At 43.4% G+C, this 26,041-nt stretch overlaps 1 protein-coding gene across 1 annotated transcript; it reads left to right on the top strand.

Moving 5' to 3' along the window:
- The first annotated feature begins 358 nt into the window (after positions 1-358).
- cplx2b (complexin 2b) lies at positions 359-26,041 on the top strand. Its single transcript, XM_026331183.1, has 4 exons — positions 359-411; positions 17,967-18,139; positions 25,381-25,556; positions 25,844-26,041. Exons 2-4 carry the CDS (start codon positions 18,109-18,111, stop codon positions 26,039-26,041), a joined length of 405 nt encoding a protein of 134 aa, XP_026186968.1. The 5' UTR covers positions 359-411; positions 17,967-18,108.

The raw sequence follows: 26,041 nt of genomic DNA, 5'->3' as shown, positions 1-26,041 counted from the left end.
TAATTCTCACTGTGCTCTGGTCATTGGAAGAACTAACCCACAACTTTTGTCTGTGAGACCAAATCCAACTTTTCTAATCTCATTTAGTCAGAAGTCTGTTGGGTTTTATGTTCACGTTGTCCCAGTTGTCCTCAGTGCCCGTGGATCTGATGCTTGTTCTGTCTTCACCATCACCTGGTTCTTCCTGTGAATTTCAAAGATCCACACAGAACATAGCGGCTGAGGATCTGAGCCCATATGGTCCCTGCTCTCTCTCCAGTCTTGGCTGTGAGGTAATAGTGCGCAGGAGGGGGTGGTAGTAGAGAGACAAAGGGGAGGGTGGTGGGGGATATAGGACAGGCATCAAACGGAGGTTTGCCTGCAGACTGCTCGGAGTCCCTTTCGGTGCCTCGGTCGCTTCAGACGCATCAGGTTAGTGAAACCAAACGCACCGTGCGCCAAAAAAACAAAAATCCCAGAAACGCTGTTCGGTTGTTATTTGCCGCTTTGGGGAGGTGATTTGCATTTGTGCTGCAGCTTTCAGTGATTTCAGTTGTGTGAAGATGGAGATGAGAAGTGAGAGGGTGCGCACGGGTTTTTAGGCGTGAACGGCTGGTGTGTCTGCAGGAAAACACAGATCGTCCAGGCTGCAGGTATCAGGCACCTGGCTGATGCGGAAACAGCTCGGCAGGGAGGACGCGCTTTGTGTGCAAAAATCCCGCTTATGTGTTTCACTCTTGGCACCCGAGTGCTCAGCATGAAGCGGTGCTGCGGATGATACGTCCCCTCCCTCCTGCTCCGTGTTATCTATCTCTGCGTCCAGGTGAAGGCGGATCCTCTCGCATCTTTCAGCTCCGCCATATCTCGCCTGTAGGTGCGAATGATGAAGCGGGGAGGAGGTGGAGGCTGCAGCAGGTTTGGGTGAAATCGCTGATGAGGATGCGCTGCTAAAGGAGGGCCTGGCCGGCTCCGGTCCTCCGCAGTGCCGTCACCAGCACCGAGCAGCTGCATCTCAGCTGGACGAGGATGGAGCGGGTGAATTATTTATAGGTGCCAGTGCATTGATCAGCTTTGTGTAGTGCACCGGGAGCCGTGTGTGTGAGCGGTGTTTGGGTATGTGTGCATCATGGAAATGCGCCTAGAAATCTGAGGTGTGCGTCTCTGTGCATGCGCATATGTGTGCACACGCTTGTCAGTGTATGAGACGTGGTGTGTGTGAATGACTGTGAGATGCAAGTATCAAACAAAGAGACGTGATCAGTAGTTACCTTCAAAATAACTTCACTGATGCATTTAAAGGAAAGTCCTCCCTGAAACAACAACAGCAATGATACACTTTTTATTTTGGGTCTGGTCTGATTGGGCATCATGTGCAGACTGAAAACTTTAACGCAAAGCATCATGTTTGATGAAATAACAGTCAGAATGTAAATATAATGAATCAAATACCTGATAAATCATGTTAGTGATTTTTTTTTTTTTTTTTTTTTTACACAGCAGATAGTGTGTGTTGGATGTTGAGCATGAAAACCTGACATTTCCAAAGCCAGAGTGAGCATTTCTATGTTTTCTATGTGTTTGTTTCATCTGAAGCTGCAATAATTACAGTGTAGGTTGAACATTTTGCAGGTGACAGATGTTTAAATCGCCTCTATGGATGTTGGATGAATGAAATCTAATGATGCAGTAACCCTAAATACTTACAGTAGATGTGAAGCTGTCCGGTTCCGTCTGTCATTTATTCAGAAAGATCTGCATAGAAACATCATGTTAGATAGTTAGATAGTTAGATAGTGACTTCTAATTACCCAGTAATCACAAAATACAGCATCACCATCAGGGCAGTAAATAATGAGAACATCCAGTGAAGGGCTCCGTATTGTTCTGCAGGCTGTTAGAAAATCATTAAAGGGCATGTAAGAGCTTCCTGGGCTCCCAGCTTTTATTGTGAAGGAACAACTGTCTTTAAGCCATGTTTTGTTTGTCAGCAGGAGAATTGAAGAACATGCTGCTGGATTTAACCCGGTGGACATGTTCCAAAGAGCAGGTGGATTTTGTGATGCAGTATTAGAGCAAACATAGAGGACTGTGTGTGTCTTACATTAATTATTTTGTCGTTTTGAAGCTTGAGCTCTATGTGGCTGTAAATTGCATCATTTGTTGTGTTGCAAAATCTTTATTGACTCATTTTTAGTTGTAACTATGAAACTTTAGCGTAGAGCTGCTGCATGTTGACACTGTGACCGACACGGCCCCTTCAATGTTTGTATTTTGACATCTCCACAGCTGATGGATCCTGATTGTTCTGCCTTTTCTTTGTTCCCTTTGCTGCAGCTTAGGACTTGTAACCTTTGGTCCTTTGGAAAGAATCCTGGGATCTCTGGTTGGTCCCCACGTAGGCTCAGGTACAGCAGGTCAGCCCTGCAACACCACTGAGCAGGAGCCGTGCGACCGCTGAAACCGAGACAATAATTGACTTTAAAGCTCATGTCCTGTACTGATGGCAGCTTTATGCCTTTGTGTGTCTTCTGTTCCTCATGACGACACAGCAAAAAGCAAAGCAACCGATCCCACAGTAATAAGTCTGCAACCAAAGCAGATAAAAAGTATTATCTGCCTTCCAAATGAGTCCAGGCTCAGTGTGAGCGAGAATGAGTTTCCCTTATCGGCACTGCATCGTTTCCCTGCGCTCACAATGGGAAACGTGGCAGAGCTACCACAGATGAATAAACCTCAGGCATCTCTGGTTGAATCTCTTTGCTCCTGAGCGGTGAGAGGTTTGAGTGACAGGAGCACACAAGGACTCGCCCGTGTGTTGGCGTTCTCGCTCCGTCTGTTGCCGTAAACAGACCTACGTACGTGCACTGACACGCCATTAGCTCTCCTTAGTCATCCAGGCTGCACGTTCACTGAGAGGAAGCATCTTTTTGTTCTTTTTGTTCAAACGCTCAGTGCAAAGTGTCTCCGTCGCACGTTACTCAGCTTTCCAGTCATTTTGATTTGCACTTTGCTGCATCTTTGTTAGTGAAGTGGGAAAATCCTGAGCTGATGTGAGATAAGCAAGTGTCCATCACCACCATGGCTGATTATAAGTGGCTGAGACACCTGTCAATCAACCACACAATAGCTTTAAAAGCCCAGGTAATATTTATTTGGATCATTTTTAGATCAATGTGGATTTAATTATTAGAAATAGTTAGAAATGAACGATCAACATTTCAGTTCAGTTTTAGTTGTGGTTTCCAATTCTCAGTTTTAAATACTTTTTTTCTCAAGAGACAAGTTGAAGCAAACACAAGTGATTCACACATATAAACCTCATTTAAGGTTTAATTCCACTGCCAGCCTGTACCTGGCCAACAATATCAGCACAGTGAAAGCATGTTATGTTCAAGGATGCGGATCAAAGAGCTCTCGGATATTAAGGCGACCTCCTCTAAAGGTAATAAAACATTGTTTTGGTCCGTGTGAGGACGGATTTACATTTATATTTGCTGCGTTTCATGGTCATATAAACGATTTAAAATCCTATCCGTTATTTATAAGGGATGACACGAGGACAGCCTGGATGGGGGGGTCGCTCAGTGTCACCGGATAAGGAGCCTGATTGAACTGGGCTTCAGTTCTTTGTGGGTCATGTTTCATTGCAGGAGAATGGAGCTGTCGCAGCTGACACAATAAGACATAAAGATATAAATCTGCTGCTCTTATTATAAAACCTGATCTTAGATCTGACTTTAAGGTCAAATAGACACTAAAGTGCAGAATTAGACAGCTAAGGTTCATCACTAAAAGGCCTTTACAAACAAATGTTCTTTCTTTACAACCTTTTTTTTACATTCAGAGAATTATCAGACTGTGAAATCTATTTTCCTGTTCTGCATCATGTGGGATGTCATTAAATAACATTTTCATTTAGGATCAGACATTTGCAGCCCAGTAATGATATGATATAATTCTGCTGATGGTCGATAAATTACAGCACCACATCATATTTTCGTAGTGGTGATTAATTGCTGATTTTTATGTCAGTAGATGAATCTCTTGCTTATTTTTGACTGTTGAAGCAGTAACATTATTATCATTATTATAACATTTTATTGACTGTGATTAGATGGTAATCAAGAAATCCTTAATGTACCTGTAATAAAATTAGCTGCTTCAGTAACCCAGCTAATATAAAGCAGCCTGGGCACCACATCTGTGAAAAGAGACAATTGGATATTCTGAATATTCTGCCTCAGGTTGAAATGAGTTAATGCTGTAGAAATTCAGACTTGTCCAAAAAAATAACGACCCTGCTGGCTGCTGTTCCAGCTCCGTGGCATTTGGAACCAGATCTTCTGCGCCTCAGACCTTGTTGTGTTGTTTCCCAGTTTGTCTGCGCACACAGAGACATCCAGATGGTCCTGGGCGCCGAGGCCGATGTTGATGTTGTCAGGAGGCTGATAGCAGCTGGATGGAGTGTTCAACCCTGTTGAAATGTTATGCAGATAAAGCAGGCGCAGCCACCACCTTATCTTCCCACCACAGCCCGACTCGGCTGGAGCCTGAACATGGTCTCAGACAGGCCCAGCAGAACGTCAGTCCACAGCTGAGCTTGTTGACCTCTGCTTGTGGAGTTTTGGGGGAGTGGAGTGTTTTTTAGCAGATAATCAGGCTGAAATGCCTTTTTATTTGCACTTGAGTCTTGATCAAGTTTCTGAAGTGAGGAACCGTTTCAGATGACGTTTTATTTGACACTTTATAAATCTGAGTCATGCTGCTGCAGCTAACACTAGCTTTGGACTGGACAGTTCAGGGAACCGGACGGGATGTGGGGGACAAAGACTGGGAATGAAGAGTTCCACAGCCTCACCTGGCAACTTATTTTCAGAATGAAAACGTCTTGTGGCTACGTAATATATTTTCCAGCTCTGGGTCTGGCCTAGATAATGGTGAGTTGTGGTTATGTCAGACTTTTTGGCTCCTTTATTACCTGTTGTTAAACGGCAGTTCCTTCCCCTGCGTCTCTACCTGCTCAGGTTCACGGCTGGTCGGCTCCGAGTTAATGACTCATCCTGAAGACTGAGTCACTGACGCCTCCCTGTCTCACTGGGTCTCATACCTGTGATAGATTTCACTTTATTTTCCCATTAGATGACTCACAGTGAAAATATTTGGACATTTATTGCTTTTTTTTAATGACCACTCAGACATTTAATGGACTCGTGGGCTCGGGTTCAGTATAACACGACATCCCTATGACTTTTGCTCTTTCTGCTAAAACAGTATTTCCTTTCACTTTTTGTCTTTTAGTGCAAAGTTGTTGTCACTTTTCTAGGTCTGGTGCATCAAGGAGAAAGTGGAGTTAATGTTCAAAATTGTTATATATCTATTCAGATTGATTAAATATATTATATCCCAAGCGGCGTGTTCTGTGTTCTAGGCTGTAACTGGGAGAAAGAAGTTTACAATATGACCTGGGCCTCCGTGAATCAGGTTTGTTTTGTCTGGCACATCCCACTGATCATCGACTGGATGAGATCTGGGGATTTGCAGCTCAAACTGTTCCTGATCCGTCGCAGTCTCGTCCTGCTGAGAGAGACCGCTGCCACTGAGGAATACTGTTGCTATGAAGGATGCAACAACAATGTGTAGGTAGGTGCCAAATGTCATCTACTTGAATGTCAGGACCCAAGATTTCCCAGCAGAACATGGCCAAGATCATCACACTGGCTCCTCCAGCTTGTCTTCTTCCCATAGCGCTGCTCCTGGTGCCCTCATGATGTCACTAGGACATGGTGGAAAAGAAAATGTCATCAACCAGACCAGCCGTACTCCTTCCTCTGCTCCATGGTCCGGTTTGGACAATCACGTGTTGATTGTAGGAGCTTTCAGGACCGGGGTCAGCGTGGACTCGGCTCAACCCCGCCCACAGCGAGCTGTGATCACTGTGGGATCTGAGGCCTGTCTGTCCGAGCTGCACGAAGGTTTTCAGCAGCTTTTCTGTGGGATCAGACCGGACGCCATGTGTGAAACCTTGACTGCCCATCACCCTGTCACCAGTTCAGTGGTTGTTCTTCCTTGGACACAATGGGAACAGCCCACAGCAGCTGCTGTTCTGGACATGGTCTGACCCAGTTCTGGCTCAGATTCTTACTCTGAACATTTTCCTGCTTCCAACGTCCAGAACTGACTGTTCACCTGCTGCCTGATATATGCAGCCCCCTGACTCTGTAAAGAGTTAAATTCAAGTCAATTATTTATATGTATAGTCCAATATCACAGATTTTCCTCAAGGCTCTTTATGATCTGTACATCATAAAGAGCCTCTATGACCTTAGAGCCTCAAATCCGAAAAGGAAAGTCCCCCCCTCTAAAAACCTTTTTATTTTCTATGTATTTCTGAAAGGTGCCAACAAATGAAATTTATTATTATCATTATTAATCTGAGTTACAGTATTTACTTTCGTCCTCCGGTGGTTTTAAAGTTGTGGCTGACTGATGAAACTGAGCAGCAGTATATCAGCCTCAGTGTTTATTCGCTGTTTCTGCTGAACGCAGCCTGTGTGTTGTCAAGACTCCTCCCATCTTCTATACCTGATGTGCCACTGTTGCCCGGGCAACGACCCTTTGGCACCTGTTGCCGTGGATCACCATGTCAGCGTTTGCCGGTCGGTGACGTTCCAGCTGACTTGGGAGAAGGCAGCTTGTGCAGCAGCAGGGAGTGTTTCTCTGCATGTGTCAGCTTTACATTATCATCAGCAGCAGCAGCAGCTCGGTCGGTGCAAAATTATATACAAGTATTTATATATAATTATATATAAGTATTTATATATATATATATATATATATATATATAAGTATTTATATATAATTATATATATATATATATATAAGTATTTATATATAATTATATATATAAAAGTATTTTTCAATGATTTCTAGGATTTTGTCAAATAATAGCAAATATATTGGCAGGTTGATAATGAACATAGCTGTTACTTGCATATGGACAACATATGGAACTTGAGCTTGAGATGCTGCATGTAACTGCAGTGTTCATGGTTTGATTCCCTGACAAGGGGCCCTTGGTTCATGTTGTACGTCAAGTAAAAACAAAAATCTGATGTTACTGACAGCAGCAAGAACAACTCTTCACTGTGTCATTACATTTGTCATACATTGGAATGAATACATAAATAATTAGTTCATCTTAAAAAATGTCTAAAGCTCATGTAGCTGTTGTCTGTTACTCTCACGGACTTTGAAATTGGTTTAATAAGAGATAAAACAACGTGTGGAGACGTCTGAGGGTTGTAGCCCCAGAGTAAGAAAACATGACCTCATGTATTTTCTCCTTGTCGGAGTTTAGTGTTTCCAGGTCTCCTCAGACAAAGTCTCTGTCTCTGAGTGTCGACCTCGGCTTCACTGAGACCCTCACGTCACCCTTCAGAAAACACACAGATTTATTGTTCAGTCAGCCATGTAATGAATCCCACCACCCTGAATCCCCAGCTAATTAACTGCACAGCAGGTTCCACTGCAAAGTTAAATAACTTGAGGCCGGCCCACACAGAGCCGACTCACCTAATTCCAACTAAATACCCTCAGTATATCCAGAAGAAACCAAAGAGACCCTTTCTGCTGAAGTGCTTTGCTGAGTTTTTCATTTTGAGCTTCAATTGGTCTGATGCTGTGCGTCTCGTTGTTGTAGGAACACGAGTTGCCGTGTGTTCGGATGATAGCGAGGCCTCTGAAAGCCTGTCGCGGCGTTTCTCACGGAGCTCCTCACGCTGTCAGTCGGTGACAGCACATGGGGCAAACCCAGACCTCGTTACTGTGTTCAGCTCCGCGTTGGCAGCAGGAGAGCCGTGTCTCATTTCACCGTACAAGGCCTAAAACAGAAACAGGTCATGAATTTGAATTGGTACATCAGGTTGAAGCTTTCTATGGACGGTTAGAGACGGTGAAGACGCAGACCTGCCAACCTGTTGCTTCTTTTGCATAGCAGTGTGGTGCCTTGTGACGCAGCAGCCAAGTCTATATCTCCTTGGGTACCATACTGTCTTTAAATAATGCCAACCTATATGGGGCTTCTCTGCAGATCTTCCAGAGCTCTGTGTTTAATGCTAATCTTCCTTTGTTCCTCCTGTCACATCCACTTTGTCGAAGAGGAAGAGCTATATTGAGTGTAACTTGATTATATACTCCTCCCAGCCACAGCAGCCCCCTGCTCCTCCAGCCTGATGTTCAGACACACATTGTTCCGAGCCAGTGTCGCCGACTTCACAGTTCAGTTTTCCATCCAGTTAGATGATGTTCCCATCTGTCGGGTGTTCAGCCTTCACAGAGGATCATCTGATCTTTGCAAGTTAGTGCAGTAACAGTCCCTGCACTGAGAATAAACAAAATAAATCAGTGTTTATCTTGATCTTAAATCTTAAAATGACAAAACTCCAAATGATTTTTCTGTTTTATAACATTGCAAATTGAAGGTTTTGGGGGTTTGAGTTGTTTATCAGCCTGGAAACTTGCAGTCCCTAGTTTTCATTATTTTCACCACTTATCAATATATTGAAAAAATAATTCCGTGAGATAGTGACAATAAAAAAAACATTTAACCAAATTTTTTATCCTCTGTTGTTTTTTCTTGTGGTGTTTTTGTTTTGTTTTTTTCCTGCAGCTCAGCTCTCCATCTCCCAGCAACATTCATAACTGCACTCCAGCAGTTGGCAGGCGTAGCAAACCTCCCACCCACACAGCATCGCCGCCCACCCTCCCAGCATGCTCCTGGCCACTTACCACAGCCCTCTTAACCCTGATGGAGTTGGGAGGGGGGGCTGACAGGGAGAATCGCTGAAGGAAGACACAAACAGCACTGTTTATATTCAGCAATAAGACTCACATTTATTTACCAGTGAATCGTCTCTGATTACCTTTGTCTGCATACTCTATTCTGGCTTCTTCAAAAAAAAATGAGGTCCCTGATCTCACATTAATGTCACCTCTGCACACTTTCTGCAGGCAGATTGTTGCAGCATCGTGGAGAAGCTGCCACTGTTCATCGGTGGCCTCAGGGCTCAGTCAGCACCTCACCACCCACAGTTCTTTTGAACTCTGGCTGGATCTTTGGGCCCGTTGTCAGGCTGCAGAATGAATTTGAAACTGATCCTCCTGATCAGTGTTTTGATGCATAATAATCTGAACATTTTAAGTACCTGGATTTTTTTCTGCTATACAGTATATCACACATATATCAATCTTTGACAAATTCCTTCTGTTTGGAGTGAAGGCGTTGTGGCCTTTGGAAGTCAAACATGTCTGTTCTGACTCTCTGACGTTCCTTTAACCCAGATGTGTCGTGCACAGTGGAGCAGACAGTCTGACTGAAGACAAACCACTCAGCTCTCCATGCATTATGTAGTGTGTGTCTCCCTGAGGGCTTCTGTCCTTTACAAACAGAAAAAGGAGAACAAATGCTGAGATATGCAGCATTTCATTACTAATTCATGTATGTTTGCTTCTCTTCCAGTTGGTGAACACATTTATCTGAAGAAGCGCACTGCATGATACAGCATATGTGAAGTTTGACTTTTCTCTTTTTGGCTTTGTAGAGGTTGATGAAAACTGCTGAAAATGGGCCCAATGAGAGTAAATGTGCCATGAAACAAAAACAATTATCTAAAAGAGGCTAAAAAGCCTCAGTTCGTTATGATCATCGTAGGATGCTTCATGTCTCTTCATTCAGAGATGTAAAAATACAGAAGGAAGAGTAGCAGCTTTATCAGCTTTACTGATATTTGCAGTGACACATCAGTCGTCTTTCCATTTATCGAATATTTCTGCCGACACTCCAGCGTCTTCCAGCAGCGATCTGCGCAGCCCTGAGAACAGATGTTTGGCCTCGGGGACTTTCACATGCTGACCAGGAAAGTGAGGGTGTTGTTTGCACCTGTTAGCAGGTGATTTGTGATTACAGCTGAATTAGCACCTGAGGGGCCATCGAACTGCCAAAATGCCTCCCAGCGAACCACCGGACCGTGAGGTGTAGTATTGCCCGTTTATCATGTGGGCTGACATCTCTGATTGATGGCAGTTCTCTCTGCCAATGGTGTGTGCAGCACAACAAACTACAGTCCATTAATTGACCCACATTTTTTTAGCTTCACCCAGATCAGGAAAAAGACACGGTTTCCACATCAGAAGTAGAATTTAGTCATGCAGAGACCTTCAGTTTGGTCTGCTCAGGTTTCTGCAGCCCCTTTGTTGCAGCTACATGTTCTTGCTGTTGCTGCACATACTGGAAATTACAGTCCACAGTTTTATCCACAGGTTTTCAGCAATGACGGCTTTAACTTTCCCTCACACGGGTTTGGACCTTTTGTGCTGCTGATTTAACAGAGGAGCCATTTGAGGAGTTAAAGTATTTTGTTGTGGTGTTGCAGTTTATAAGGACCAGCTCTTCAAAAATCAGTCACTGACCTTTCCAAAGGTATGAAATTATGCTGCACACGTCATCACGTAAAATGGATGATGCACATTTTTCTCTCTTTCTACCTGTCATTTCTCCCCATGCCCCATTACTTCTTCTTTCTCCTCTTCTTCTTTCCTCATTTTTTTTGCCTCTTTGTACCAGCTTCAACCTCATTACCTCCTTTCATTACCTCCAGCAATCAGCTGCTCACCATTTTAACCTTCACTGTCACTTTCTCTCCATCTCTCTTTTCATTTTCTCCTCCTTTTCTTCCATTTCACTTTTTCACCACCACCTTTTCTTTCATGTCCTTCCTTCACTGCCTCCACCTTCTCCTATCTCGTTCCTCTTTTTAGCTCACTACGTTTTTGGAGCCTTTCATTTTTGTCCTTTATAACCCACTTCCTCTCTAACTTAATTACTGCCTTCCCCTGCCCTCATTTCTCTTCGTTATCTTCCCTTTCTCTTTATGTCCACCCCTCATCCTTTCTTCCTCCTCTTCCTCCAGCCAACCAACCACCAGACAAATGGATGTATGTCTCATTGATGATGTATGGCCTGTTTCATCCCCCTTCATCCTCCAGCACCTGAGGGGCGGGGGTCATACATATAAGTAGCCACAGTAGGGGAGAATGTGTGTGCGCAACATTACTGGTTCAATTTCTTTGCATGAATGTTTTTTTCTACTAATAGTCAAAGGTTTGTTTAAAACCTCTTTGTTTCGTTTGTCTCGTATGAATCTCCAGAAAGATTCACACACAAATCTCTTGAATCTGCATACAAAGAATAAAGTGTATTAACATATTTATTGTGATGCACAAATTCCCTAGAACAGATAATTGATCCTTTGTGTGATGGATGAGTGAGAGTAAAAAGTGACATGGACGACAGACTGGTTGGATCAACATCACAGGTGCAAACATGCAGTAGATGAGAAGTGTTGACGGTTGGGTGCAAAGATCCTGCAGGTCGACAGATAGATGATGGACGGGTGAATGATATGGTTGGCAGGTTGGAGAAACCTGTGAAGTAGATGGATAAATTGGATGGATGGATAAACGTAGACTAATGGATGAAGAAATATATGGATGGATAAACTGGTAAAAATGTGGAAGACAAATGGACGGACTGTGTCTAAGTGGTGTCCATAACATGATGCAAGGACACACAGGTGGTTTTAGGTGGGACTGCTGGTTAACTGGTGAAATGAGTGGATGAATAAATGGATGACGGTAGAGAGAGATTGATGAGGATGAATAGATGGATGTGTTAATGGATGGATGGATAAATACATCGACAGAGTAACAGCTGAGAAAAGGGCAAAAATGATCAAGCATTTATTCTGTGAGAAAATGGAGGAAAACTGCATACGTGAGTGAATTAATGTGCGTGTGTGCAAATGATGGATGGATGGATGATATTCTGGATTAATCCAAATAGTAAAATATCAGCAGAAGATTAAATGTCAACAAACTAACACCATCTTTCTGTGTCTGCCAGAGGAGCTTTTGTTTCTTTGACTCTTTTGTCTTCAGGATAAATGAATTCACTCTGGAAATGTCACCAGCAGCTTGATTCCACTTCATCATCAGCCGTCTTTTCTCTGCTGGCTTTTGTTTGCTGAATGTCTGTTTGTTTGTTTGTGTCGGTTTTTACATGTTTCATGCAAATCACAATGTTGTATAATGCTCATTCGTCTGCTTAAAGCACTTTTGCATTTGAAAACCTGCAGATAATGTGTCTGAGCAATAGTATACAAATGCAGATTGGTTGTATTTTGCAGTTTTGAAAGTCTGACAGCAAAACCTGTTTAGGTTCCTTTTACAAAATCTCAAATCTGACTGCACTTGAATGAAGATGATTAAACCATTTGTGAAATGTTTAGTTTCTATCCCTGCTAAGTCCTCCAGAGATTATAGCCTGATTGATGATGTTTCAGTTTCCCTGCAAAAATGTCAACCACATACATCATCTTCCTGTTGTTGTTACTAAAGTTTGTCACAGTTTTCTAACGTGTCTTCATACTTAAACTGCAGGTCATTTGTCGGTGTCAGTGTTAGTGTTAAATTAAGAGGAAAAATGGAGCAACCCTCAGGAGGAGCAGCTGAAAAGGGATCTCGCCTCCAGGTCAGACACATGTGCAATAGATGTCACACAGAGCAACGTGGAACATGAACATGATCTGGGAGGATGTCGAGCATCCTGCAGGAACAGATTCACACATACAGGAGAAACAAACAAGAACGCAGGAGGAGAGAGATGGTTGATACTATCTCAGGTGAGGGTGGAAGTAGAGGAGGACAGTGAAATGGTATCTTTCAGCTTCTGATTGGCTGAGCACACCTGATCCAGGTAATCAGCAGTGGGTAGGGAAACAGGCAGGGTATAGTGGCCCTCAGGGAATGTATGTTGGCTACCTCTGGTTTAGAGAATGCTGTGTGTTAGTGGGTGTCCTCAGCTGGTTCCTGCTGGACAGCAGGTCAAACGGTCCAAATGTCCTGGTGCTCCCGATTGGCTGCCCACATGCGATTAGAAAGCTGCCGTGGTTTTCAAGTGAGATGGACAAAGATTGTGCTCATGGGTAAAGAGTTGCTAATAGAAACCTTTCAAATGAAACACTTCCTGTAGCAGAATAGGAGCGTCACAGAGCGTCGCCCTTTTAAAAGACTAATAACCAGATCTGGTCACCTGGTTATATTCAGTCCAGCCTGAGCCTCTAACTGAATCATCTGGTGACACCTTAATGTGGCTGTAATCCAACATTCAGCACAAAGGTAAACACACTGAATGTAAACCAGGATCCTGTGTGGCGGCAGGCCTCAGATTGATTCTGAATGTTTAATGACTGAGCTTTGGGACTCGGTGCCGTATCGATTTCATTGTTCATCTGAGTGAACAAGCTGTACTGTAGAAACTAATTTCTCCATTAATTATATCATACTCACCGCACAACAACCACTGGGTTTCAGCTGCAACCAGACAATCAGCCCGGCCGATTCGTCTGTGCTGCAGAATCAACAGACTGAACAAGCTCCTAAAGTCTCATTTTCTTTAAGTCACCAAATCTACCAGCATGATGTGTGTCTGAAAATTCCTCCTTTTGTTTTTTTTTTTATTTTGAGTCAATAACAGACCAAAATACTGGAGATTGTGTGTAACCAAAGCACTCTTACTCAGAATATTGTAAAATACATAAAATTAATGTGCTGAATCTGGAAAAAACTGATTATTACAATAAGGAGTGATAGTAAAGAATCTAATTTAGTTTCTAAATATGAATTCAAAAAAAAAGTTTAGTTATAAACAGCCTTAATCTAAATGTATGTGAATTACACTCTCTTGACCAAATACTGAATCAGAAATACGTGCAGGAAGTCTTTCCTATCATATTAACTATAACATTTAGCTTCCTCAGATAATCTGACACAAGCTGCTGTAACGTCTGAGGTGGGTCGGTCACTTTGAAAGACAATAAATTAAAGGGAGCAGCGTTTCCCTCCTCCGCCTTCCGGCTGGTGCTGGGGGGGGGTAATTTATCGCCAACGTGTCACATGAATAAATAATGATATGAAGTGGTGAAGTCTCTGCCTGACAGATCTAAGAGAGAGGACGGGCAGTAGCAGCTCATCGTTACCACGTTTACCGATTCATTTTCTGGCTCTGCTGACATTTGCATCGTGTCATTTTATTCACCACAGACAAAATGAGAAACGCTTGTGTGTCGTGAGGATCTTGTCCTTCTGGTTTTCTTTGGTTTGAACCAACTTTTGTCTTTTTGGATTTAACCGTTTGTCTTTTAATCCCAGTGTGGTTTTTGTAGTTGATGACAAAGTGAGAATCCAAACCTCAAAAGAAAATCAGAAGTTATTCATGCTAACCTGCTGTGAAAACAGTCACTCGGTCCATTCTTCCAGCCTCTCAGTACAGGTTTTCCCTTTCAGTCCCAACCAAGCATCCCCGGAGGCAGAACCCTAAACACAGGGTGACGTGCCCACTGTAAACACTGAGAACCTATAAAGAACCTGTGATAAAGGTTTAGGGTTAAGACAAGTCCTTTAAGCTGTAGAGGACCACCTTTGGCATTAGTTGTTGCTTTCCATCCATTTTCATTTCCCCAACAGACTCTTGAAACCTCTTGTCACCTATTTGTATTTTTACACATTGAGGTAATGCAGTTTTAATTGTATTTCGATTTGAAAAGTCTGCTTTGCATTATCACAGGCACTAAAGGAAAAAAGATAAGGCTGAAAATAATCCTTTGTCTTAGAAACAAAAGACAGAACACTAGCAAGTTATTGTCTCTGAATCCAAACTCTCAAAAATAAATCTTCTTCCTCTGTGCCACTGAGCCCTGTTATTGTCCAAAGCCCTGAACTGTAGTTTACTCTGACTCAGGCTCACATTGCACATCCTGCTGCCACTGAAACTCACCACAGACCAAATGTGGATTCATCCACTGCTGAAAATAGTCCCCAGCAGATGTAGTTTTTCTTTTAACATCTACTGAGCAGGACACTACTGAAACCATATACTAGGACGCATCTTTTAAAGATCTACTCCTGTCAGCAGAAACCAGTGGCCAAAAACAGGGTATGGGGGTCAGAAAGTAATGATTTTAGTGTTTTCATGGGATTTGGTGAGAGTAAGGAAAATGCTAAACTCACACACACACTCTCGTCTTTCTCCCATTATTTTTCTTTCTTTCCTTCGCCTATCATAATCATGTCACGCTGACATTCACACGTTTGCCTTCCTGAGCTTCTCCTTATCCTGTCTCTGTCCGTGAAACTTGGAAACAACTTCCAATTAACTGGATAGGATCAGCGCTCCATCCTGCCCGGCACTGATAATATTATCCCACGTTACGCACCACTGCCAGCGCTGGGATTATGAAATTAAAAAAAGGAAGAGAAGAAGAAGAAAGGGTGGTAGAGGATGGGTGGGTGCTGCCATCAGTGAGTGTATAGTATATTTAGCCCTGTTTGAAAAAGGAGGCTTATGTAAGTTTTGAAAGCCCCTCCACTATCACCAGAATGGGAAAGTTGGTTGTGCTGGAAAGCTGCTTCATCTTCCAGTGCAACCCAAACCACCCACTGCTGAGCTCTTGCATAAGGAGGCAACGCTCAGGCCTCTTACGTTCCTCAGGAGGTTTCAGGTGTAAACGGAGGTAGACTGATGCTCTCATTGTTGGTGAGGAAGAACCATGTGAGCCAGGTCAGCGTGTGGCTCCCTGCTGTGTTTTTAATAGTTTTTGGACAACAATGGAGGTCTACGGCTCAGACCCATAAGCTGAACCAGGTTCTGGATTCACACACACATTACGCTGACGACACCCTGCTGTTCTTGAAAAAACAGTCTCTGCCGTAAATGACATGTAAAGTGGAACATGATCAATTTGAAAATTTGATCTATGGCTGGAAGATGAGGACATTAATGTTACTTGGTCTTTCGTCTTTTCTAGCAAATCAATAACATTATAGCATGTAACTGAACTTTTTATTGAGAGTCTGGTCTTTAGATTGTAGACAGTATATTTACTATTTACTTTGTCTTCACTGAGAGAAACGTCCAGCAGCTGAATGTGTGAGAGAGAGTGGGATGGACTGGCATGGTTATGAAAATGGTACTGGGTACTCTGTACTGTGTACTGGGACTGGGTACTGTGTACTGGGTACTGGGATGGTGGTCACTGTGAGGTTACAATGGAAACCATTAATAAAGACACAAAAAAGATCATTCGTGACAGAAAATGGACAAAGGGAAAACAAAAGTCAAAGACAGATGTAGAAAAACAAAAGAAAAGGTGTGTCAGTCAAAAAGAGAAGTGGCAACAGCAGGAAGGCAGAATCTAATTCAGCAGAGGAGGTTTCATACAGTGATCACAGGTAACCTGACTGTTATTGTCATAGGTTATGACTTTAATGTCCTCAATACACAAGTGTGTGTGTGTACTTGTATTTCTGTCTTTGTAAGGGGTCACTTTAGCCGGTCCTCACTGTTCAGACTCCTTAAGACTTTAGGGTCAAAGTTAAAATCAGGTTTATGTTAGGACTAGGCTAAGGGTCTAGGGTCTGTGTGTGTCTGACAGCAGCATCTTTCCTTTATTACATCAGTGTGTCCTTGTCCTTGTGTCTGTTTCTGTGATAAGAGACATTTTCTGCTGTCTTACCCCCCCCCATACACACACATTAATGTGCTCGTGCACGTAGCGTTTGCACTGCTGTTAATCAAATCTTGTGTGAGTGTGTGTTCATTTTGCATGTGTGTGTGGAAATGAGGTGCTTCACCCCCTGAAGCACTCGGTCACAGTAACAAATGGATTGTCGTCCCACTCGGCCTCGTCTCCCCTGCTGCCTCCCAGAATAAGCTGTGCAGCTCAATCTGTCGTCCCTTCTCATCCCGGCTCTATTCGGCTCTGGCAAATATTGGCGTAGTGAAATGACAACAGGGCGCTCGGCGAGGAGAGCGGGAGGGATCCGCTTCAAAATGTAAATGTTGTTCTGCTTCGCCAGGTGCAATAAATGTGGAGGATTTCATTGTGGTTGACACTGGTGCAATTGAGCAGTTTATCAAACAGATACAGGGGCAGTGGTGTGTGGAAGGAAGGAAGGTGTCAACATAAAAACAAGGTGAAACTCGATCCTTCGTATGCTGTAATTTTTCCCTCTTCCTGTTATAACGACACCGACATGCTGTCTCCCTCACCAAGCCTCACGCCTCAGGGCTTGGAAGATTGTGTTAATTGGCACACACAACCAGGGTGAAGGTCCGACTCCTGGGAATGGTTCTGGAATGACACAGCACCAATCAGCACCTCGATCTCACGCTCTGGCAGCATGTTGCCTCAGTGAGGTGTGATCCAGGAATAATCCAGCAGCGCTTATTATCAAATGACCTCACAGCAGTTGTTAATTTATCATTCACCTCATCAATCTGGAGGGAAAACGCACAGGTGCAGTTGGATATTTGAGAGGCCACAACGTGCCGGACGCATAGCAGCAAAGGTTCAGCCTGTAAAGCCTCACGGGGCAGAAACTAACTACAGCTGCATTCAGGCAGTTTCCACATTGACTCTGTTACCAGCACGGATGGAAATGAGTAGCTTCAGGAGCTGAGACAGTCTGATTGTGGTAGTTGATGAAACATTAATCCAGATGTGCACAAATAACCGCATCATTTCATCTGGCCTGGTTACAAACAGCTGTTATTGAGATTCAAACAAACATCCTGGTTACTGATCCGTGGGCCTCCCTGGATGGGATGGCTGTCACAGGGGTAAAGGCAAACCCATTTTCTGCTGTTTTTACGTCAGTGTGATGTTCGATACCGCACCTATCGTAAATCTATCATCGTATTTAGTGTTTCTATTGATCCATTGGAGATGAAACTCTTATTTTCTGCACAGCAGGAAAAACGACACCAGCGGTGAAGCTTTTTCCTCAGCGTGGCTGAATCACATTACTGAGGAGACTGCTTATGGCTTCTGTATAACAAAGGTTTAAATAATCGAATATTTCTTATGTCTCAGGTGCAGCAGTGAAGACGCTCAGGGTCACGACATACGAAGGGGACGGTGACGAGGATCGACACCCGGACACCTGAGGCTCGGCAGCTACATGCTCACTTCTCTTTGGCTCTGAGAAGAACAACCGTACCAATCGGCAGCAACCATGGACTTTGTAATGAAACAAGCTTTAGGTGGTAAGTGCTCTAACTGCAGCCCTGAATGATTTCTCCATGTCATGTTAGAATAAATGAGTCGGGATTGAATTTCAGTGGAAGATACTGGAAATGTACCAGTTCCCACTGCCTTATTCCTCTGCAGTAACAGGACAGTGTGTTTCTGTTGTGCTTTTCCATCTTGATGTAGGTAGATCAAATATTTTTAGGCAGGAGTCTGGACGTTTTCAGACTAACAGACAAACTTTGAGCTGCACTTATTGGAAACAAAATCTCACACTTGTATTATTTTGTCCTTTTTTTTATATAAGTTTAGTTTTAAAATGTAAATTTTAAATATCAATCAATATTTCAATTAAACCAAGAGTTATTTTCAATTGATTATATCAGCACTTGTACACTTGCTTATCCTTGCCCCTGGTTTTCATTGGGTGACTTCTACATTGCCTGAGGTTGGACTCATTCTGTTAGAGCAACATAAAATAGGTTGTGTGAATGTTCTCGTAACTGAGGGGCCCCCAGGGGCCAAGGGTCAATGCCTCCTTAAATCAACCCTGTCATCTAATTTCATCAGCTCAGTCACCACCGGCCAGAATGAAATGAGATTTATTCCATTCTTCTCTCTCCTCCCCCTTTTCATTTCATCTTCTCACTTTTCATCAGCTCTTTCCTGCTCCATTTCCTCCCTGTTGTTTTCTCCTGAAGCGTTTCTTCGACTCGTTTTATTTGTTCAGTTACTCTGAACCATTTCTCAAGGTCTTCATTCGGACAATGGAAGTAAAAATGATTATGTGACGAGAATCCACATTCATTTGATGAACAGTTCCATTTTGTGAAGGCTGAGATGTGGGTCAAAGTCCTGAAAGCCACATGTGCTTGTAGCCTTTATTTTCTTCACCTTTACCAAAGCAGCAAAACGACGTCACACCTGTTTTAGTGAAACATCCTGTTCACACATACGGAGTGAGAGTAGCACGGTTCCTCTTGTCTCATGAGACTGAGGTTTGCACCTGGATTTTGGTGTTATCGTGTATTTTACACACTCTGGTGTTTCCACTGACTTGTTAAGATGAGTCATATGAAATGGAAAAGGTGAAGATCAGTTGTACATAAAGGACTAAAAAACTCAGGAGTTAGAGCCATAAAAGAAATATTCATAAAGATGAAGCTCTCTCATTTTCTTCACATCGCGTCTTGAATCACAGTCATAGTTTGTCAACAGGTGAGGATTTGTAGACAGGATTTTGAGCTACTGGGGAGGCGCTGGTTTTGGGAAAACCGACAGAATATTAGTGCACATTTCCATCAGTTATTAGGAGTTGATTTGTTAAGACATTAGTTCTCTCGTTGGTCCCATTAAAACATAGCAGAGGATGCAACAAGACGACAATATTAAAAGACCTCCAGCCAAACCTGAAATCCTGGACCAACCATGACGCTCGTTTCAGGTGGGAATTTAAATCACTGCACAGATCTGAGGTGCAGCCCAATTAACTGCTGGGTCTGTTTTCTTTGCATGTTGTCACATCTTGTTTTTATTGGTCAGGCAACACTGAGTGTAAAAACATATGAGCAATATTTGGACATTTCTTCATAAATAACCTGGAGACGGTTTGAAAGCTGTCACTCAAACACATGCAGGGACAGGTGGAGTCTGAGGTCTCTGGGTGTCGACCCATCACTTTGACCCTGGCCACTGGATTTGTAGGTTTATAAGCTAAAACAACCAAATACAGGCAGCACAGACATGAGCTGCTAGTTAACACGTTATCTTCCTCTCACTCCAGAGCTTCTGTTTATTTTCAGCACAACATGCTCTGTCCACTTTTTCTCTGTCTGTCCCTTGTTCCACCCACCTCTTCTTCCTCCCCAGGTTGAGGTGCTGTAATTTGCCTCCTGTAAAGGTGCTGTCTGCTGCCATGACCTTTTCTCAGGGAACAGACTGCAGCCGTGCACAAGCACATATAAGAACAGTCTCATCAGTGTCCATTTAGTAGCTGTTCTGACGTTCTTTAAAACTCCAGGTCCTGCTAATGGATGTCAAAATAAACCTTACTGTGAGGCTTCTTTCACAAGTGAAAAATCATATTCCTTCATGAATGATTTGCTAATTGGAAACGTCTTTCTAACATATGTTAAATTGTTTCAGTCAGTCCGAACATGGTGCAGCTTTTCTACATTTACTGTGCACTAACTCACCAGTTACTAGTTGCCCCTGTAATTCTGTCCATCCATTATCTGTACCCGCTTAGTCCTTTTTAGGGTCACCCCTGTAATTAATACCAGAAAAGGATTTAAAGGACACACAGACTACTAATTTAGTAGCACTCAAACTTTTATCTAATTTAGCCGCACACACACACACACACGCACGCGCACGCACGCACACACACACACACACACACACACCCAGGCCAGGCCTCACTAATGTCATGCTGGATTCCTCCTGGACATTTCACTGGTGCAGACTCAGGTATAGATTTCAGCTGCAGGCCACAGATTGTGATTACTGCTTGTGTAATTAGAAATTGGATTCATCAGTGTTTCCATGTTGTGTGAGATTAATCAGCGTAGGACAGTGTGATGGATTCAGGGGTCAGAGTGTGAACCTTTCTCTGAAGACACCAGATTTACTGCAACCAGTTATTTTACAGACACAAACTGAAATAAATGCTCGACTGTGGCTTTAAGGACTGTATTTGTTCATTGCTCAGCCAACACTTCACTCTGACATATCTCAGAAATTCCTAACCAAATAGACACAGGTTAATATCTAGTAAGCAGAATGCTAAACAATAGATTATCTTCAGTGTTAAAGGTGCAGGGTGTGGGATTTAGTGGCACCTAGTGGTGAGGCTGCAGATTGCAACCATCTGAACACCCCTCCCCTCCCTTTTCCCAGTGTGGCCGTCATGACTGCATCCAGTAACCAGGTGAAGGTTTTACTTTATGTCACTGTATATTTGGAAAAATCAACATACAGGCTGTCACACTAATCTATGTCTTGACTAATAAGAACCTGAACTGTATGTTTTCCTGATGCTGTTTCCTCCAGATGTGTATGCAGCCAGTTGTGAGTCTCTGTGACTGCAGCCCAACATTTATTTTCTTCCTGCCCCTCTTGTCTTCAGCAGGATATCAAACATGTGCACACCTCGCCTTTTCTCATAAAGAAGCTCATATAAAAGATGGTGTTAAGATAATCGGTCAAGATCAGCGCGGACTGGTCCTGCTTTTCCATTTCCTGTACGAGCAGGATGAAGATGAGTGGGCGAGGATGGTGCAATAAGCCACAGGCAGGTTGATTATCTGACCCGAGCCTCCGCACAGAACCACACGGTTCACGGAGCTCCAGAGCAGCGGAACATGTGGGTTTGTGAGTGGGAATCAAATCAGGGACCATGAGGCCGTCCCTGTGCCCGAACATCTGATAGATGGGGCAGGTTTTTCATCCATCCAGGCGCTCATGTGACTTATGAGCGTGTAATTCAGTGATGGAGGTCATTCGTTATGTAAATGAACTCCATTTTTCAAACCTCTCCACCCCTAACAAATTATCTAGCAGGACCATCCATCTGACCGGCTGGGGGAGTCGATGGTGCATGGTTCATCTCTCTGATTTCCTCGGTCTCTGTCTGTTCTCCTCCTAACTATCCTTGTGTTCTCTGACTTCCCTCAGCTCCACCTCTGTTTTTGCATTTTAATGCTGAAGCTGCAGTGTTTTCTCACAGCAATTCAGTTAAACCCCAGTTTGCACTTTCACATAAATATTACATTGCATCTTCTGGTTCAGGAATCTTGACGTTACAATAAATTCTTAGTTCAGCTGAAACTCAATTTCAAGTCAAGTCAATAAAGTCAATACACTTTAATTAAATGCTTCCATTTCAAGGTCCTTTACACTTTTACCCCACTACAATTCAGTGACACATTCTGACTTTCACTGCATTTACCTGACTGTCCTTATCTTATACACATAGTATGCAGTTATAAAGTATCCACAGATATGTGAATTATTCAAGTCAGCTCATGTTAGCAGTGCATTTGTTTTATGAGATATTATTATTTCTGGAGCTTATTTGCACTTTGACTACTTCTTTTCCTGCTCAGAATTTCTTTTTTAGGGAATATTCATTATCAGTTTGCTCAGTGTGAACACAGACATGAAACAGAAACTATCTGTGTAGCTGCTGAAGGGTTTAATGGTACGTGAGAACATATAGTGAATGAAGTAACGCTTCAATAAATACCAAAACATGCAGCAGAAGAAACCACGTAGACGTGGTACTGGTGCTAGTTCCAGTTCACCCAGAGCAGCAAGGATTCCTCTTTTTAAAAGCTCCTCAGCCTAAAATTGCCCATTCGGAGGTAATCTGAAGTTTCACTCTGGCTGCTATTATCTCTCCACATACAGTTACACACTTTATTCCTTAATCAGCTTCGACCACATTGACTAAGTCAGTGTGCTGCCAAGGGTTTGTCTGTTTGGTCCTCTGTAAAATCATCAAGGAGCTGAGCTGTAACCATCATGCCTCCATATCGCCACCTCTTCAAATTGAGAGCTTTTGTCCATTAAAGCCTCCGTGGCACAAAGACGTGGCCTGTGGAAAGACTGAATGAAGTAATGAGCGATTTAATGCACAATAAGAGGACATGGGCCGTTTCAGCACTTAGCCTCCAATTGCCCACCTTTGTCTGCAGAGCACATCTGTGAGCTGGCCTTTAATGGACTGATGTGGGCGGTGGAGGACGGAGACGGGCGAGCAGCAAAGGACGGACAGATTAGTCCTGACAGAAGCGTTAGCATGCTGCAGTGATGGCTGAGCAATGACAGAGTCAAGTGCAAAGAAACATGACAAATGCAGGAGAGAACAGAAAATGAAAAACAGAAGGACAGTAAAGGAGAGGAGGGGTGTGGATGAAAGAAGAGACCACCTTTATGTCTGTAGATAATAAAGCTTGTCCTGGGGGTAGTGGAAGAGGAAAAGGGTAGAACAGGGGCATGAATGGGGGGAGAGAGCATGTGATGGTCAAAGAGAAAATGTCCTACATGTCTAGAGATCCTGTCGTCGTCTTCGGGTTTACTCAGGTGTTCCTTCATGTTCCTGAGCTCTTGATCTGCACTAACCTGCTGACCTAAGGCCTCTGCTGTCGTAATGCACGTTACTTTTTGATGTTGTTCAAGGTGACGAGAGAACGATGCAGTGCTCTACCTAGTGTTTAGTGCTAATCGGCAGATTTAGCATGCTAACATGCTAAAAAGAGACTCCAAGCAGCGACAGATTCATGAGTAATAGGTTGTCTTCAGCAAAGCAAAGTGTGTGCACTTCCTCATACATATGTGTGTAGTCTGAGTGCATATGTTTGAGCAGGGCACCTACAGTGTCCACTGTGACCTTAACCCCTACACCCAGCTGGGTGTTAATTTGTCATCGGCAGGTTTGCTGCCACCACCCGGTGCTGCAGGACAGTTAGGACGAGGTCTGAGTGTCCTGCAGAGCAGCAGGCTCAGAGATGTTCTGTTTGGGCGCTAAAGAGGCATATTTTTACTGCCACAATAAATCACCAAAATCCATCTGTGAGTGTTGATAGTTAGTAATGACTGAATCATTAATGTTTCAGGACCTTGCTGCCTCCCAGATTACTCCTTGAGTCTTGAACTGAAAACCTAAACCATGGTGTATAATCACCATGTCTCCTAATCTTAACACTTTCAGCAGAAACACTTTTAAAAAACAGCGTAATGTGGATTTTTACACCATTTTCTAGTCATTTCATTAAGGACAACTCAGACTCAGGTCCAGTATTGTCACACTGCGTTAATGTTAGCATGCTAAGACGCTAGCCTCATTAGCTGAGACTGACAGGAAGTTTGATGTTTTAGAGGAAATTTGGACATAATGTGGTCTCTGGTGGCACTAAATGAAAAGTCGGTGGAATTTGTGGAAAATAACCATTGAATGTGAATCTACATCCCTTTTTATTGGAACAGTATTTCATATTTCATTCTGAATCCAACCGTATCATCCTTTTAACCTCTATATAAGAGCCTCTATATAGTAAATACAACTTCCATTTCTGCCCAACAATGATGTCTAATGTCTTCAATAAAGAAGAATGAAAGATAAACCATTGTCCATCTGTCTTTAGCGTCTGTCTTTAGCATGTATCTGAGCAAGACGTCAAGTGAACGTTCAATCATCCGACACATTTACCGATTGATTTAACAGCCACCTAATCTTTGGCACACAGTGCAGGGAATACACAGCCTCTTTTGTTCGTTCCCTGGTCTTTCCTCAAGCAGTCTCCTCAGTGGTGAAACATAAAGAAAGGCAAACCAGGCCGCCAGCCAGGCACTGCTCTCACCGGTGCCTGAAAGACGGATCAATACCCAGATGAAGTTTTCTCTTCGCTGGACGATCCATAATTCATACACTCTGAGGTGGTCCTGTATTTACTATCGATCAGACAGAGGTAACAGCAACATGGAGAGGCCAGAGGGAGTTGCTTTAACGTCTAGAAAGCAGCTTCTGTCACAGTTTAAGAGGGAAGTCGGCTCTGAGAGCAAAGACGAGGTGACTCTGTGCAAGGCGATAACCCCTCAACCTCTGTCACAAACTGGAAATAGAAAATGATTGGCAGAACAGCACCATTTCCAGGTTATGTGCCATGAAGCCATTCATCTGTATATAGATGAATATACTTACCTAGGATTACTACTTCAGGTGTAGTTCAAAGTGGAGGTACAGGTGGGGTTGACAGATGGCTGACCTCCGGTAGAGTAACGTGTCTTCCTCTTTCTCTGTGGTTCTCTGAAGCTTTTCCAGCTGGCTCTTCTCCCTTCTTGTTTTCTGAGATGCCTTGAGGATCTGCAGGGAACCCTGTTGTCATATAATCCTCAGAACTGCTAACGCACAGAGTTTTTATACTTGGTTGGGTTGTTGGGTGTTTTTCATTGTATTCCCTCCATGAATTTAGTTAAAACCATAGTGACATATTCATGCAAATATTAGCCCTCTCCAATTATCTACAACCACCTAAATGCCCTTGAGCACAAGCTACTCCAGCTGCTCCCAGATGCTTAAGATGCGTTGGACAACAGTCTGATAGAGTCTTATAAATTAAGACTCCCCTGAATATTTAATACCAATGCAAGTGAAGGCTGCAATATTTTCTATCACTTTGTTTTGCCGCTTTAATTTTGATAATGTTTGACCTTTGGCTGTAGTTCACATAGGAATATCACTGTCTCCTATGCACAGGGGCCACCAAAGACATGGGTAAGATGCTGGGTGGGGAGGAGGAGAAGGACCCGGATGCAGCGAAGAAGGAGGAGGAGCGGCAGGAGGCACTGAGGCAACAGGAGGAGGAGAGGAAGGCCAAACACGCCCGCATGGAGGCAGAAAGGGAAAAAGTCCGGCAGACCATCAGGGATAAGGTCGGTTTGAGTCATACATGGGCAAATTCAGACATTTATGTAGATATTGAGGTCTGAGATGTTTCCATGTCTTAGCCTCAGTGACATTTTATTTGGATCTAATTGGATATTATGACCCATGGAGCAATGTTTTAATGTCCCGCTAAAAGGCAAACAGGGAGACTGCAATCTAACAATAAGTGAACAATGGAGGATTTAGAAATATGTAGAGAAATTTCAAATGAGAAACACTTCACGCTTTTAACTTCTGTCACCCACCTCTCCCTCCTTGTCCTCTCTTCATCCAGTATGGGCTGAAGAAGAAGGAGGAGAAGGAGGCGGAGGAGAAAGCAGCCATGGAGCAGGCCTGCGAAGGGTCACTGACACGTCCGAAAAAGGCGATCCCCAGGGGCTGTGGAGATGACGACGAAGAGGACGAGGAGAGCATCCTTGACACTGTCCTCAAGTTTCTGCCCGGACCACTACAGGACATTTTCAAGAAGTAA

Source organism: Mastacembelus armatus, chromosome 10 (genome assembly GCF_900324485.2).
Source record: "Mastacembelus armatus chromosome 10, fMasArm1.2, whole genome shotgun sequence".
NCBI lineage: Eukaryota > Metazoa > Chordata > Actinopteri > Synbranchiformes > Mastacembelidae > Mastacembelus > Mastacembelus armatus.
This window is presented reverse-complemented; position numbering and strand designations above follow the sequence as displayed.